Here is a 15,395-nt window from a genome sequence, read left to right on the forward strand (position 1 = left end):
CGTGCCCCTCGGAGCCCTCCTGCAGTGGGGTGGGGGCTGCAGCACCACATGCCCCTTCCTTGTCCTGTCCTCTTCCAGCCCGCCATTGCTCCATCCCAGTCCCCAGTCCTCCATGCTGGCCCCCATCTTGGTCCCTGTCCCGTCCCAGCCCAGCATCACCCCCTCCCAGTCCCCCTCCTCTCCTGGCTCAGCATCACCCCCGCCCAGTCCCCAGTCCAGCCCAGCATCACTCCCTCCCAGTATCCAGTTCAGCATCGCTCAGTCCCAGCTCAGCGTCGCTTGGCCCCATCGTGTCCCAGTCCCGGCATAGCACCGTGCTGGGCAGAGCCGTGGAGGGCAGCGCGGCTGCAGGCAGACGTACCCCATCTGCAGCACGGGACAGCGGTGCTCACCCCCTCCCCTCTCCCCAGTCCGCCTTGGCGTGGGCACGAGCATCGGCCAAGTGCCTCAACTTCAACAGCATGCTGATCCTGCTGCCCGTCTGCCGCAACCTCCTCTCCTTCCTCCGCGGAACCTGCTCGGTGAGTGCCCCGCGGTGGCACAGCCAGCGCGGCCGACCGCGCCCCACCTCCATCCCCATCCCCACGCTGACACCGCCGCCTCTCCCGCAGTGCTGCCGGCGGACGCTGCGGAAGCAGCTGGACCACAACCTCACCTTCCACAAGCTGGTGGCCTACGCGCTGGCCCTGCTCACAGGTATTGCCCCGCGCCGGGCTGGGGCATGGCGGGGACCGGGAGGAGGGCAGGCGGGTGACTGCCTGTCCCCTGCCCAGCCGTGCACACCATCGCCCACCTCTTCAACCTGGAGCGGTACAATCACAGCCAACAAGCCGCTGACGGCAGCCTCCCCGCTGTCCTCTCCAAGATGCACCTGCGGGGCAGCGACAAGTGGCTGAACCCCATCCACTCCAACCAGACGGTGAGCGCCAGCCCTGGCATCCAGCCCCCCGCCACCGCCTGTCCCCTGCCCTCCTAACCCGTCCTGCCGCCCCTGCAGACCGTCGAGTACGTGGCCTTCACCACCATCCCGGGGCTGACGGGCGTCATCATCACGCTGGCTCTCATCCTCATGGTCACGTCCTCCACCGAGTTCATCCGCAGGAACTACTTCGAGGTCTTCTGGTACACGCACCACCTCTTCATCATCTACTTCGCCGGCCTCATCATCCACGGCATCGCGTAAGGCCCCTCACCGCTCCCTGAAGGCAGGACAGCGAGGGGCAGTGGCTGCAGACCCCCCGTGGGCTCCCCATTCCCAGGGCTGGCTAGCCCAGCCGGCCTCATGCAGAGCGGCTCAGGCCCGGCCGGGGGGGCAGGAGCCGGCCCCTGGGCTCACCCCTTGCCTCCCCGCAGCGGGCTGGTGCGCGGGCAGACGGAGGAGAGCATGGAGGAGGTACACCCCCATCGCTGCGCCTACTATCTCACACACAAGGACGAGGCCTGCAGCCACGACTGCTGCGAAGACCCTGAGTTCGGGAGCATCCCCGCCGAGGTAGGGCAGCTGCTGGGGGAGAAGCCTTGGGGTGCTCCAGCCCTGGCCCTCCCCAAACCTTTGCTCTCCTCCATCCCTGGCCCTCCCCAAACCTTTGCTCTCCTCCATCCCCGCAGTCCTGGAAGTGGGTTCTGGCCCCTGTCCTCCTCTACATCTTCGAGCGGATCCTCCGGGTCTGGCGCGCGCGGCAGAAGGTGGTTGTCACCAAGGTGGGTGGCGCAGGAGCCTGTGCCTACTGCCAGCTCCTTCCCTTGCAGCCACCGGTGCCGCAGCTCCTTGCCGGGGTGGCTGCGGGGAGGTGGGCAGGGGCTGCTGCCAAAGCCCCTTGCCCAGGGACAGCAGCCAGGCTGGGCGCTGAGCCCCGTCCCTGCCCGCAGGTGGTGATGCACCCTGCCCGCGTGCTGGAGCTGCAGATGCAGAAGAAGGGCTTCCGCATGGAGGTGGGGCAGTACATCTTCGTCAACTGCCCTGCCATCTCCCTGCTGGAGTGGCACCCCTTCACCCTCACCTCGGCACCCGAGGAGGACTTCTTTTCCATCCACATCCGGGCAGCCGGTGACTGGACGGAGCGTCTCATTGACACCTTCCAGCAGCAGAACGTGGAGATGCCCAGGTAGGCTGGGGAGCACCCGAACGGACCATCCCACGGGTTTGGGGAGGCTTACCCAGGCCCTCCTTTGGCCAGGATCGAGGTGGATGGCCCCTTCGGCACGGCCAGCGAAGACGTGTTCCAGTATGAGGTGGCCATGCTGGTGGGAGCGGGCATTGGTGTCACCCCCTTCGCCTCCATCCTGAAGTCCATCTGGTACAAGTTCCAGCAGGCTGACCAGACCCTCAAGACCAAGAAGGTATGGGTTGTCCCACGGGACCAGCCGTGGGTTTCTCCATGCTGGGCTTCCCAGTCCTTGACATTGCATCCTTCCAGCCCTCCTGCTCTGCTCCACCCTGAGCAACCCCTCTCCCCCTGCATCGCAGATCTACTTCTACTGGCTCTGCCGGGACACGGGAGCCTTCGCCTGGTTCAACGACCTGCTTGCCTCACTGGAGCAGAAGATGGCCGAGTCAGGCATGGCAGACTTTCTCACCTACCGTCTCTTCCTCACTGGCTGGGACACCAGCATTGTGAGTCAACCACGGGCAGGCACGACTGCAAGGGGGGATGCGGGGTGGCCAAGTCAGGCAGGAGAGGCAGGGCAGGCACGTCAACAGCTTGCAGGCAGAAAGTCCGGGAGCGGTGTTTGGTGGGCATCAGCAACAGATGCTCCTCCGTGGTGAGGGACTGGAGGTGGGCTCGTGGGTGGCAGCCAGCGTCCTCACCATCCCTGCTCTGCCCAGGCCAACAACGTGGCGCTCCATTTCGACACCGCTACGGACACAGTGACGGGCCTCAGGCACAAAACCATCTTTGGGCGGCCCATGTGGAACAGCGAGTTTGCAGCGGTGGCTGCAGCCCACCCCAGGTGAGAGCTGAGCAGGGGTTTCAGAGCGCCGGAGCTGGGAGGCACCCCCTCCTCCCTGGCACCCAGCGCCAGGCTGGGCAGCGCTGGCTTTGGGAGGGACATGCTCATCCCCCGCAGGTTGCAGGGACCCCAAAAAGCTCTGAAATCACTTTTCCCCGAGCCACCCGCCCAGTGCTGACGTCCCTGTGCTGTGTGCAGGTCGGTGGTCGGCGTGTTCCTCTGTGGGCCGGGGGCCTTGGCAAAGAGCCTGCAGAAGTCTTGCCACCAACATTCCAGCCTGGACCCCAGGAAGGTCAAATTCTACTTCAACAAGGAGAACTTCTAAGTGGCAGCCAGGCTGGGAGCCCAGCAGACAGGGGACCCTGCCAGTCTCGCCTCAACCCCAGAGTGAGTCAGCACAGCCAGGGATAAGCACCCGCTGAAGCGTGCGTGCACGGAATCCAGGCAAGACACGGCAAGGGACTTCTCCATGAGAAACCCTAGGTTCAAAGACTGCTGCCTTCTCAACCTGGTGTCCAAGGGGTCCCCATGGGGGGAGTGGGCCTGCAGCTTCACACGGTCCCCCGTCAAGAAACCAGAGGCACAGACTGCGACGATGCTGCTGGAGCAGCAGGAGCGCCCAGCGGGCTGGGCAGAACCACAGGATGGGATGGGGAGGGGAGAGGGGCATGCCGAGCAGGCACCGGGGGCCAAGCGTGCCCCTCTGGGTTTAAACACTCCTGTGCATAAAAGGGTAAATTAAATGTGCTTTCCTTTGCAATAAAAGCCTCCGTGGTGACTCAGTCCGTGCAGGTGCGAAGGGAGCCCACTCCTTGCCCCTTGTAGGGCTGCAATAAAAAAGCAGGTTCATAGCAAACCCTCGGGGCTGCAGGGTAAGGCGGCACTCCTCCTCCGCCGGGCTCGCTGCCACCACCGGAGCCAGCCTGCGCCGCCTGCCAGGCACACACCAGCGCACAGGCCAACTTCAAAAGCAGCTCGTGCAAAGGCAACAAATTCTGCTCAAGCATGGGCAAAGAATAGGGGAAAACCGCCCTCCCCGAGCAGGCTGGCGCGGTAAGCGATACAGTAGTCGGATACGGAGCCCTTCCTGCCCGGTCGAAACCCGAGCTCCCTGTCCTGCCCCTCCCACAGCAGGGCGCGTAAAACCCCACATGTAGATCTTGCCATGGTGCTGGGGAGAAGGTAGGAAGGAGAGCGGTTTGGACTGGCCTGCAGCCAGGCCAGACTGTTCCCAGAACCCAACAGTCCCGCTCCGGCCTCCACAAGAGACCAACGAGGCAGCCGGAGACGTGGCTTTACTCAAACCCTCCTCCCACTTTATTTCAAACATCATAAAATATACACACAGAAAAAAAGGATGAACGGGAGGGGAAAACGTTAATGGGGGGAGGAGAAACCTCTCCCAAAACGCAGCATCAGCTCAGACAGCAACGGGAAGCAGCTGCCATGGAGCACTGCCTCTGTCCAGGCGGACGGCATCTCCACCACGCGCCTGCCAGGCCTGCGAGAAGGAAGGGGAGGAGAGTGAGCCCCGGCGTGGAGAGGAAAAGCCGGGTAGAGCCCCATCCTGAGCAGCTCTCTGATTTACTGAAGGGGAGCAGGCACAGGCCGAGGCTGGGTTAAGGACATCACCTCTCAGGGTGCCCCTGTGGACTTCTGGATTTGCTCCTTCAGAATAAGGATGCTCTGCCGTTGCTCCGGGGGCAGCATGGCGATCTGGTCCGCTGTCAGCTGCAGAACCTGCATGATCAGGGCTGCCTGTGGGTAGAGGGGGGAATCAGAGAGGTGCCCTGCCAGAGCAGCCACGGGTCACCGGAGCCAGGAAGGGGCTGTCCCTGCCACAGTAAGACACGGAGGAAGCGCTGCTCCCGGTGTCTCACCCTTTCCCTTTTGTGCTCTCACCTTCTCATGATCCTGGGGGGTGACCTGGCTCTGTCCAGGGCTAAAGCCTCCAGGCTGACCAGCTCCTTGGACCCCTGCCCCAGGAATGCCTCCTCCCTGCATGCCTGCCCCTGCCATGTTAGGAACCTGCAGGCACGAGAGAGGGGGTAAGGGCCAAAGGGTCTCTGGACTCAGCCATACAAATACAGGAAGGTAAAGCAGATGATCAGATGGGTGCCCCCACAGCCAGCCTGAAGATGCCCAAGCATGAAGAGAGACAGGCTACCGTGCGTTTTACGTGCTCTCCTCTCCCTCCAACTCCTGCACTCCTTCCTGCGCATCAGGAAGAGGGGGAGCGAGGCCCGAGCCTCGTCTCGTCCCCAGCAGATGGGCAGTACCTGGGGAGATGGGACAGATGCTCCAAACCCCTCAGAGAGCCACTGACCCAGGCCTCGTGCTTCCTGGAGGCACCGCTCTGTGGGACACCCTCCCCTCTCTAGCTGCTGCAGGACACGATCACACGCCCATCCACACCCAATCTGCAAGACACCGTCGGTGCCCAACCAGCCGAGCAGAGACATTGTATGTACCTGGCGAGGCCCCTGCGGGCCACTGGCTCCCATGTTAAGTGGCCCAGGACCCTGTATCCCACCAGGCATGGGGCCACGTGGGTTGGGACCAGGCCCTCGAGGCTCCAGGCCCCGGGGTTCCATGACCCTGGCCTCCATGGCCCTGGCTTCCAGCACTCGTGGCTCGAGGACCCGCGGCTCCAGGCCTCGTGCCTCCAGGGCTCGTGCCTCCATCACCCGGGGCTCCAGCCCTCGCGGCTCCAGTCCTCGTGGCTCCAGCCCTCGGGGATCTCTTCCGACTGCGGGGGAAAGACAAGGCAAGCTGTTGAAGGGAGCAGTGCCACAGGGAGCGTGGGAGCGAGCCCGCTGCCTCCTTTGCCTGGGGGCTAGCAAACGCCCGGAAGGTGCAGAGCTGGGGGCAGAGGGGACATGCCTGGAGAAGTCCCTTGCCCCGTGGGACTGTCCCTCCTTGCCCTGGTGTCAGTTGTTTCGCTGCCCAAACCCCCTTCCTACGCCTCGCGTCGGGGCAGCGGGCTCCACTCTGACGTCTTGCCTGTACGCCTTAAGCCACCCGCTATTTCATGCCCCCTCTCTCACCTCGAGCATCCATCAAGGGCCCCCGCGGCTCTCCCATCAGTGGTCGGGGTTCTCCCATGGGTCCCCCCCTCATCTCATGGGGGGGGCCACGGCTGTCATGACCAGGCATATGGTGCATAGGGGCTCCCTGGTGGGGCGGCCCAAGGTAACCTCTGACGCAGAGAGACGAGGAGAGCAAAGCAGGAGGAGGAGAAAAAGCGAGAGAGTGTGAATCAGACGCTGGCTGGGCACGGTCTGGGCAGAGCGCTGGGATTGCCCCCGAAGCCGGCCGCAGGGGAGGAGGGCGAGGCTGGCACAAGGATGGGTGCTGTCGGCCCCATGCCACAGGGCTGCTGCCATCACCCCGGGGATGCCCCGTCCCCGGGGAAATGGGCCAGCCCCCACGGTCGGCAGCACACAGGCCTCCGACCAGGCAGCGGTGACTCCCGGAAGGCTGGTGCCATCCCTGTCCTCAGCGAGAGGTCACCCTTGGGCAGGGGACAGTGCCAAGGGCTCCTCTCCTTCCCTCTCCCCTCACCTGGGCTCCACTTCTCCAGTGACTGAGAGCAGGGTCCCTCCGCGAGGGTCATTCGGGGCATCTCCCAAAAGGCCTCGGGGCGGCGGGCCACTAGCAGGTAGAGGTCCACGCTGCATAGGGGCCCTCGGGTCTGGCATGGGCACTGCCAGGGAGACACACAAGAGCTCGTGAGGATCTGCATGACCAGTGCTGTGCTGAGACTGTCCCCCAGCGCTCTCGGGGCTGGGGTGCGGGGCGGCCTCGCTGCTCCCCGGCGCGCAGGCGGGTGAGCCGTGCCGACCGCCGGGGCAGCAGCCCCTCGCACAAGGCCGGAGCGCACCAAAGCCCCTTCCCTGGCTGCTGATTTTATCCCTCACTTTCCCTCTCTGGCTCTACCTCAGGCTCCTTACGGCACCAGGTGGCCAAACCAAGCGTGGGTGCCCCCACGGCGATCCCTATGAGCACGGGCATCAACACCCTGCCGACGTGGAACCAGGAGCAAAGCAAGACCTGGAAGGCTCCTGGTAGCGAGGCGTCAAAGGGGGCTGGATCTTACGCAAAGGCCCTCTCCAAGCAGGCTCTCCTTTTCCACCGGTGGCTCTCTGTGCACAGCGCTAGCCTGTTCTCTCCTGAGGCCCTGGAGGAAATCCTGCCTCCTCCTAACCCTGCCAGGCTACACAGAGTGATACACCAGTCCCCGGCCCTGAGCACAGCAGGGTGAAAGCTGCTCTCTGCACACTCCACAACGAGCTCCACGGGAAAGGGAGCTGGCGGGTGCTGGGATACCTTGAACGCGTTCGATAGACGCAGGCCTGGCAGGTCCCACGGGCGAGAGCTGCAGGTTCCCTGGGCAAGCAGCAGGAAAAGAGGGAGAAGAGCAGACACGTAAATAGTGTATGCACACATGCACTCAGCCTTGGGGACAGCGCTGCCTGTAGGATCACCTCCGCTCCCTGAAGTCCCCCAGAAAACCTAAGGAGAAGACGCTGCCTGCTGCAGGTCTGGCTTTATCAACCTCTACCATTAATGCCACCTCTGCCACCACAGGCGTGACAGCCAGCTTGGCACGGCCCTTCCCTTGCTCACTGCGTGAACGTGCGGGGCAGGAGGATGTCCTGCCGAGAGAATCGGCATTCTGTGGGGCCACGCTATGCCCCACAACGCACGGCCAGTCAGCTTCTGCTTCTGGCCCTGCCCACAGCTTCCCACGGCACTCCCCAGTGCCAGCTTTCTGTCTGCTCTCCAAAACTTTCTGGGTACCAACGAAAGTGCCAAGAACTGCCCAGTTGCTCTCAGGAAGATGGTGGCACACCCCAAAGAAAACAAAAGTCGGCTTCTCCTAAGGTACCTAAGGCAGGCGGATCTCAGAACAAGTTTGCCACGTTCCTGAAACAAGGCCTACGATACAAGCCAAGGCAATAGTGGTGTCAGCTATGTGCCTTATTACTGGGAGAACAGGAACGCCTTTCTTGTGCTAACCCCGGCGCATGACTTGACAGGGTGGCCACGCAACATGTGAACCGTAAAGAATCCGGCTCTGGGGCTGGACCGTACAGACCGTGCCTGCGGAGGGAGAGCCAAGCAATCACTCACCGGGAAATTCCCTGCCAAGCCTCGCACTCCCCGTCGCATGCAAAAGCGAAGGCCCAGCTCCCTCTGCCGGGCACGGCGCAGGGAGCACTGGGAGATGTGGGCAGATGCGGCGGCAGCACAAGCTGCTTCCCAGCACCCAGGCAGCAAAGGAGCAGGACAAGGACCAGAGAAGAGCAAGCTCTGCCCGCCTGCTCAAGCACAGGGACAGACACGGGCTCACAGAGAGATGGAAAACACAGGCACATCCCACTCGGTGGGGCTCTGCGGGGACCGGCAGCTCTCCTGGCTTCCAGGGCACATCTGCACAACACAGTGCAGGACAAGCTGGGAGCAAACCGGTGCGTGGGCTGGGGCCCTGGATGCAGGAGAGCTGCTACCACAGCCTTACGCCTAAGCGAACAAACCTGGGTGCAGCCCAGCACTGCAGGAGCTGCCCCAAATCCAGGGACGGCAAGGCTGCAGGGAGCTGGCAGGGGCTCTTGGTGCAGCGCTGCTCAGCACCCGTGGCCTGGGCCTCTGCTGGAGCGAGGCTCACGTAACGCACAGCACTAACCCACGTCTGTTTTACCTTGTCCGCGCTCCAAGGGGACAGGGCCTCCGCCCGGCATCCCAACCTGTGGCTGCATCCCACCTGAGAGGGAACAGGCAGAGCTCAGACCCCTCCCCAGCCATCCCTGCACCACTAACAGATTCCTTTGGCCCCAAATACCTCCCCCCTCCCGGCTCCTGAGGGAGCATCCAAAGGTTTATTTTCTTGGTGTTGGTTCCCCACGGAGATAAGCCAACTTTCAGAACTGCTGCTGGCAGCAGCCACAACCACGGCACACGGTGTGGGGCTATGCGTGCTCTCATGGGGCCAAGCCGGCCGGTTAAGGGGAAGGTAGAGGGGGGCTGTCTGCAGGACCCGTGTGCCCAGGGCACCGTTCAGCCAAAACCCACGCACTCACCTCCTGGAGCCATGGGGCCAGGGCCTGGGCCCTGCACAGCGGCTGCCATCTGTCCTGGGGCTGGCACTCCTCCCTGCATGGGCGGCTGCATCAGAGGAGGAGCGCCGTTTACGTGCATCCCACCCTACCCAGGAGAGAAACCGGAGCTCAGGGAAGTCCTGTCACCCGGGCACGCGCGCCCCAGCTGGGAGAGGTGGAGCTGGCAACGCCCATCTCTCCCCCAGACGGCACCTGCATCGCATAGGCTCTTACTATGGGCTGTGGCTGGGATGAGGGGGTATTCTGCGGGTTCAGCTGGGCATTTGGCCCTGGCCCCGGCCCCGGTCCTGGTCCAGGCCCCGGCCCTGGCACCGGCTGCTGGTTGCCTGGGATCAGAGGAGGAACACTGGTCTGGCGATGCAGGATTTTCTAGGGGCAGAAGAAGGAGAAAGGAGTTCACTTCCACCCGCCCTCCACAACAGGCTGCCACCAATATCCTACCGACCCCAGACAAGGCAGCAAGGGACAAACCAGTGCAATCTCTGGGTCGACGATCCTCATGACCACCTGGGCCTGCAGCAGGGCGTAAGCCAGCTGGGGGTTCTGGAGCAGCATGTTCCTGGCTTCCTGGGGGCTGTTCTGGACACACAACTGAGAAGATACACGCAGATCAGAGCTCTGGCAAGGCGTGACAGGGGCTGTGAGGGCATGGGCAGTGGTGGTAGAAGCTGTGCTCATGCAGAGCGCAGGACTCCGCTTCGCTCACCTTCATCTGCTTCATCAGCTCAAACATCTGCTCGGGCGGCAGGCTGGCTACTGCCCGGCTGATGGACTCGGGGGCATCTTCAGGATTGACGGGGTCCCCGTAGGGTGACTCTATGATGGGTGCGCCTGTGCCCAAGCCTGCAACAGAGTTTGTGACCTCGTACGGCAATGTGAACCGTCCGTTTTTAACGGGCTCATCAGAAGGGAAGCACCATGCCATTACGGGGAAGGGGAGGCAGTGAAAACAGGGAGATCATCTGGGAGAGAAAACACAGAGCTGAGCCCACGCATCCCTCTGCAAAACTACTTGCTACATTGCTTGGAGCAGGTCAGCTCTGCAAGGTCTCCTCCTCCCCAGCCTCGCAGAAGAGGCATGCTTTGTAACGCTGAAAAGGCCGGGCCCAGCATGACATCAGCGTGCTCTCCATCACAAAATTCAGACTCACTCTTCAGCTCCTCCTTGTTCTTCTCGCTGGCCGCATTGTCAACGCGCAGGGCCCTCCCGCTGAACTCTCGCCCGTTCAGGTTCCGCATGGCACTGAGGGCCGTCTCCTGGTCTTGGTACTCACAGAAGCCATAGCCCTTTGGCTTTCCCGTCTCCCTGTCATACACCAGCCTGCACAGCGAGGAGAGAACCACCACTGCCTGAGGGCAGCGCAGGCATCGAGCGGCGCGCAGTGCCCACGGCTCCCCATCGCTCGGGAGGGGGCTATTGGGGTACACCGCACAGGAGCGCTGGGGAGCGGAGCGAAGGCGCCGGAGTCAGGCCAAGGTGCGCAACAGTGGGCCCTAAGCCAGAGCCAACAGGCCTCCTGGAGCCAGGCCGAGGGGTGTTCCCAAAGCTCCGGTGCCCAGGAAGGCCACCTGCGCAAGCGCTGCGCTTTCCGTGACCCCACAAAGGCAGCTCCTGGGGGCACAGGGCTGGGCTGGCTGCTCCCAGAGCTACCAAGCCTTTAACTGAGAGGTCTCCGAAGCCTGGTGCCAAGCCGGGAAACATCCCTGCAGAGCCACGGGGATGCTCCTGCTCTGCACTCCCGGCTCTCTGCACAGAGCCTGATCAGGACCTGAGAACTCATCTGCCCCAGCCCCACGCCGCAGCAGGGCAGCTGCCTCCGGCCTGCAGCAGCGTGCCCACGTTCACGCCATTGCGCTTGGGCCATCACGCTCTATGTCTCCGGGCGACCTCGGCCCCGGGGCTCGGTGCCCGCACCCCGAGCGCAGCTGCCACAGCCTCACATCCCCCCAAGACGCGCCGCTCTGCGCTGCTTTGCCGCTGCCCGCCGGAAGGCTGGCTCCGCAGAGCACGGCCCCTGCACAGCCCCACGCCACCCGCGGGGCTCGGGGCCAGATTTGCCCGCGCTGCCCCGGGGAACCGGGGAGGGGGAGGGCGGCGGAGGCCGGCAGCCGTTCTCACCTAAAGCTGACCACGGGCCCAACCTCTGAGAAAATGTCCTTCAGCTGCTCCTCTGTGGCTTCGTACGGGATGTTCCCCACTGTGGGAGAGAGACGGCGGCCGCCGGTCAGCGCGGAGACCGAGTGCTGGGCGGTCACCAGCCCCCAACGGCGGGGAGGGCTCGGCCAGCCCGCCCGCCCGCCCCCCGGCCGTCCCCGCGGCGCTCACCGAAGACGGAGCGCAGGGAGCGATCCACGGCGGGGTCCCGCACCGACAGCCCCGCCATCCCGCCGCCCGGGCCTCGCCGCCGCTTCCGGTCCCTCGCCCCACGCCGTCCCCCCGCTTCCGCCCGCGCCCGCAAAACATGGCGGCGGCGCGGCGGAGAAGGAGCTCCGGCGGGAAACAGGGGCGTACGCCGCTGCACTCTGCGCGCCGCGCTCGGTACGAGCGGGGAGCGGGGCGGGGCGGCCGGGACATCCAGGACATCCGGGCGGGGGTTGCTGGGACCCTGGGGAGCTCTTCCCGGGACAGCCAGCCGTGGGGTGCCGGCTCCCGGGGCAGCTCCGCGGCCTCAGGGGTGCAGTCCCGGCCCTGAGGCGCAATCCCCCGGGTGCCCCGTTCCCCGAGGCACCCCATCCCCGGGCACGCCGACCCTTATCCCCCGGGCACCCCATCCCCTGGGACACCCCACCCCAGTGTACCCCACCTCTAAAGTACCCCGCCCCCAGGCACCCCACCACTCGGGCACCCCCTCCGCTGGGGCTCCAGCCCCAGGGCACCGCATCCTCCAGGGTACCCCCCATCCCCGGTCACCCCATCCCCGGTCAGCCCACGGCAGTGCCCGGGCAGCCAGCCCCCTGCCCGGGGCTGCAGCCCCCAGCGTGGCGGTGCCAGAGGCCCCCACCGGCCCCCGGCTCCCTCCTGTCCCTTGCGAGCCTGACGCCCTGTGCCCGCCTGGCAGGCGGCTGCGTCCCAGCTGGACGGCGACGTTCCCCGGTCCTGGGGATGGAGGCAAGGCACGTCCCCGTCTCCGTTCCTGCGCTGGCCACGGAGCCGCGGTTCGCCCAGCGCCTCAGGTGAGCCTGCGAGGGGGAACGGGAGCCCTGCGGCTGCTGCGGCAGCGTGCGGGCAGGGCTGGCGGGGAGGAGAGCTCAGAGGGCTGGCCCTGCACCCCGGGGGGTCTCTTCTCTGGGGGGCTGGGGAGGGCCTGACCGCGCCTTGGCCTTGCAGGGAGCATTTGGAAGAGGAGCAGCTCCTGGACGGGCGCTACCGGCTGCAGGAGGTGCCTGGGGGCCGTGTGGCCCTGCCTGTGCTGGAGGAGAAGCTCCCCCAGCTGCGGCTGCCCCAGGAGATGCCCTGTGGGTTGGTCCGGATCCAGGTTGGGAGACACCCCGCTCCCTGAGTCCTGCCACGGGGCAGTGGGGTCTCAACCCCACGCGCCACATCCCTCCTGCAGGACCCTGTGCCCTCCAGGGCAGCCCGCCGGCAGACGCCCGCCCAGAAGCTGCGGGATGAGCTGCGGCGGCTGCTGGGCGAGAGCTGGTCAGAGGAGCTGGAGCGTGACGTGCCCCGCGCCTGGCAGCGGCACGGGGATCTGGTCCTGCTGGGTGAGGACAGCTTCAGGGCTGCGCCGTGGGAGAAGCTGGGTAAGGGGGAGCAGGGTCTGCCTGCCCCGATCCTGCCCACAGAGCTGCCCTGGCCTTTCCCAAAGCTCCCGGGACGGGTGTGTTGCAGGTCCGGCGCTCTGGGAGACGGTCGCCTCGGCTCTGGGTGCCCGGCGCCTGGCCAGGCGAGGACGAGTGTTGCCGGATGGGATGCGGTCCCCCAGTGTCACCCTGCTGCTGGGCCGGGACGGCTGGGTGGAGCATGTGGACAACGGGATCAGGTAGGCAGGAGCCGCGGTGCAGGATGCGGCCGGTGCAGGGAAGGGGCTGCCCTCACCTGGCTGGCAATATCTCTCAGGTACATGTTCGACGTGACCAAGTGCATGTTTTCACCGGGCAACATCACGGAGAAGCTGCGGGTGGCCTCGCTGCCCTGCTCCGGGGAGGTCCTGGTGGATCTCTACGCAGGTAACGGGGACGGCGGAGGGATTTGGCAGGGCAGGCTTGCAGAGGCAGGCAGGCAGGCAGCAGTGATGCAGGCACTGATGGCATCCAGGTGGATGTGAAATGTCATTTCCAGTCTGGACTGGAAAAATACCCAGGCTTAGAGCTCCTGCTCCGTCTGTGAGCCCTCAGCTAACCTGGCACTGCTGTCCCTCCTGTGTCCCTGTTGCCTTTGGACAGTCAGGATGACCTTGTGCTCAGGCTCGGCAGAGCGCTGCTCTGTACCTAGCGCTGGTCATGGGAATCGTTTGGATCCATGGAAAAGATTTGCCCTTGATATTGTTTCTGAAAAGCTCTCGTAGATGTCCTGAGCCTGTACTGATATGCCTTCATGACAAGCTGGTGTTAACTGAAGTGTCCTGCGCTGTGAGATGAGTGGGGAGATCATATCAAGTGTTTGCATGTCAAGAGAGCCGCTGTTCAGTGCTTAGGGAAGTTAGTGCTTCCAATCTGTGCCACACGGAAAGGATGTGGCATTCGTAAAACTGCTCTGGGTTAATTAAAATAAATGGTAATCTGGGCACTTGTGCGCAGAGTGGAAGCAGGGCAGGGCAGGTCTTGAGCTCATGGCCAAAGACTGAAGGTAAAATAAGCTCCTCTGTAAACATTTTTCAAGACAGATTTTGCTTTTGTGGAGGCAAGGGGGGAATGAATTTCCATTTTCCCAGCATCTGGGCTTGTTCCAACCTGGAGCAAAGCAGATGTAGAGAGCCGGGGCGGTAATCTGCATTCCGCCCTGCCTCCAGGGAGGAGCGCAGACCCCCGCCGGTGCCTGCACCCTGCCCTCAGCCGCTGCCACCTCTCCTGCCCCCAGGCATTGGCTATTTCACGCTGCCGTACCTGGTTCACGCGGCGGCTGCCTTCGTCCACGCCTGTGAGTGGAACAGCCATGCCGTGGAGGCCCTGCGGAGGAACTTGGCGCTGAACGGCGTGCAGGACCGCTGCCGCATCCACCACGGGGACAGCAGGCAGGTGAGCAGCGCTGACTGGCCACGGCCCCCCCGGCCCCACGTGGCATCCCCCTCATCTCCCCTTTCCTTCCAGCTGGAGCTGCGGGATGTAGCGGACCGGGTGAACCTGGGGCTGATTCCCAGCTCGGAGGAAGGCTGGCCGGTGGCCTGCCGCGTCCTGAAGAAGGCCACGGGCGGGGTTCTCCACATCCACCACAACGTAGAGACTCTCCCCGCACCGGCCCCGCCGCAGACCCTGGCCCTGAGGTCTGAGTGGGGGTATCCAGAGGGAGCCGGCTCTGATGGAGAGGCGCAGCACCCAACGGAGGACGGTGGGAAGGAGACGCTGGGGGCCAGGATCAGGCCTGAGTGGCAGAGGTGGGCTGAAGCCACAGCGGCACGGATCCGGGGGCTGCTGGCAGAGCTGCATGGGCAGCCATGGCACACCAGCATCCTGCACATCGAGGCAGTGAAGTCCTACGCGCCCCACGTGCATCACCTCGTGCTGGACCTCGAGTGCCGCCCGACGCTGCCTGCCTAGCTGGCCCCGGGCCCCGGCGTGGCTCCAGCTCCCACGAAACGGTGGTATTGGAGCACCGGGAGTTGCTGCTGTTGCCTGCTGCCAGCCTGGATGCACTTCACGTCCCCTCGTTCCCAGGTGGCAGCGGTGCCCAGCAGTGCCTCCCCCTGCCCGGGGCACCGGGGGTTGCTCTCCCACTGGAGATCCCTCCGGGAGCCGTATCCTGGCCGAGGATGGGGCGAGCTGGGGCTGAGAGCATCCCGAGTCCTGCCCCGGTTCTGCTTGTCGCTGCCCAGATCTTGGACACGTGGTGGCACTTTCAGCCCCATTTTCACCCAGGAAAGAGCCACAGGGCTGAATAAACCTCGGATTCCTGCCGGGCTTTGTTTCAGCGAGTCAGGGGCAGGTTTTGTGCTTATGTTTACCAGCATGCTTTTTTATTGTACTGGAAACAGGTCTGTTCATCTCGGTTTCTTCTCACCTTTTTGCAGAAGTAAGGATGTTTCCTACCTCTCTGGTTGGTGTCCAGTTAAAACGCGAGCACTGGTGCAAGCGGGGGGGTCCTGCCTGGGGACCCTGGGTCCCGGGGTGGTGTGTGGAGGGGTTCGGGCAGCAAAGCCTCTGCCTGCATCCTCTGCCCTCAAT

General features: G+C 64.3%; 3 protein-coding genes across 11 annotated transcripts; 2 read left to right on the forward strand and 1 right to left on the reverse strand.

The window, feature by feature from the left end:
- The first annotated feature begins 434 nt into the window (after positions 1-434).
- On the forward strand, positions 435-3,594 carry NOX1 (NADPH oxidase 1). The gene is made up of 11 exons (XM_075512927.1): positions 435-521; positions 612-696; positions 774-919; positions 998-1,179; positions 1,354-1,492; positions 1,609-1,701; positions 1,870-2,105; positions 2,178-2,340; positions 2,468-2,614; positions 2,828-2,952; positions 3,151-3,594. The coding sequence occupies exons 1-11, from the start codon at positions 462-464 to the stop codon at positions 3,275-3,277; spliced, it is 1,503 nt and encodes a 500-aa protein (XP_075369042.1). The 5' UTR covers positions 435-461; the 3' UTR covers positions 3,278-3,594.
- Positions 3,595-4,248: 654 nt separating this feature from the next.
- On the reverse strand, positions 4,249-11,497 carry CSTF2 (cleavage stimulation factor subunit 2). Of its 9 annotated transcripts, XM_075513372.1 has the most exons (15): positions 11,401-11,497; positions 11,194-11,272; positions 10,226-10,395; positions 9,781-9,917; positions 9,546-9,665; positions 9,288-9,443; positions 9,036-9,159; positions 8,657-8,719; positions 7,282-7,341; positions 6,517-6,658; positions 6,000-6,151; positions 5,424-5,701; positions 4,855-4,980; positions 4,585-4,710; positions 4,249-4,453 (listed from the first exon to the last, which is right to left on the reverse strand). In XM_075513372.1, the coding sequence occupies exons 1-14, from the start codon at positions 11,456-11,458 to the stop codon at positions 4,588-4,590; spliced, it is 1,788 nt and encodes a 595-aa protein (XP_075369487.1). In that variant the 5' UTR covers positions 11,459-11,497; the 3' UTR covers positions 4,249-4,453; positions 4,585-4,587. The 9 variants fall into 9 exon arrangements, with proteins under 9 accessions (XP_075369487.1, XP_075369488.1, XP_075369486.1 ...); XM_075513373.1 differs by having other exon boundaries at positions 4,249-4,710; positions 9,036-9,108; XM_075513371.1 differs by having other exon boundaries at positions 4,249-4,710.
- Positions 11,498-11,525: 28 nt separating this feature from the next.
- Positions 11,526-15,169, forward strand: TYW2 (tRNA wybutosine-synthesizing protein 2). Its single transcript, XM_075513385.1, has 8 exons — positions 11,526-11,613; positions 12,134-12,248; positions 12,403-12,550; positions 12,629-12,818; positions 12,907-13,057; positions 13,135-13,244; positions 14,095-14,252; positions 14,325-15,169. Exons 2-8 carry the CDS (start codon positions 12,178-12,180, stop codon positions 14,769-14,771), a joined length of 1,275 nt encoding a protein of 424 aa, XP_075369500.1. The 5' UTR covers positions 11,526-11,613; positions 12,134-12,177; the 3' UTR covers positions 14,772-15,169.
- Positions 15,170-15,395: the final 226 nt, after the last annotated feature.

Source organism: Mycteria americana, chromosome 10 (genome assembly GCF_035582795.1).
Source record: "Mycteria americana isolate JAX WOST 10 ecotype Jacksonville Zoo and Gardens chromosome 10, USCA_MyAme_1.0, whole genome shotgun sequence".
Classification (NCBI taxonomy): domain Eukaryota; kingdom Metazoa; phylum Chordata; class Aves; order Ciconiiformes; family Ciconiidae; genus Mycteria; species Mycteria americana.

Coding starts and splice junctions, on each gene's coding strand:
- NOX1 (XM_075512927.1), top strand. CDS start 462: ATGCTGATCCTGCTGCCCGTCTGCCGCAACCTCCTCTCCTTCCTCCGC. Junction 522..611: donor TCCTCCGCGGAACCTGCTCG/GTGAGTGCCCCG, acceptor CCTCTCCCGCAG/TGCTGCCGGCGGACGCTGCG. Junction 2,341..2,467: donor AGACCCTCAAGACCAAGAAG/GTATGGGTTGTC, acceptor CCTGCATCGCAG/ATCTACTTCTACTGGCTCTG.
- CSTF2 (XM_075513372.1), bottom strand. CDS start 11,458: ATGGCGGGGCTGTCGGTGCGGGACCCCGCCGTGGATCGCTCCCTGCGC. Junction 5,702..5,999: donor GCCCTTGATGGATGCTCGAG/GTGAGAGAGGGG, acceptor TTTCCCCCGCAG/TCGGAAGAGATCCCCGAGGG. Junction 4,981..5,423: donor GCCCGCAGGGGCCTCGCCAG/GTACATACAATG, acceptor TCGTGCCTGCAG/GTTCCTAACATGGCAGGGGC.
- TYW2 (XM_075513385.1), top strand. CDS start 12,178: ATGGAGGCAAGGCACGTCCCCGTCTCCGTTCCTGCGCTGGCCACGGAG. Junction 13,058..13,134: donor CATGTGGACAACGGGATCAG/GTAGGCAGGAGC, acceptor AATATCTCTCAG/GTACATGTTCGACGTGACCA. Junction 14,253..14,324: donor ACCACGGGGACAGCAGGCAG/GTGAGCAGCGCT, acceptor CTTTCCTTCCAG/CTGGAGCTGCGGGATGTAGC.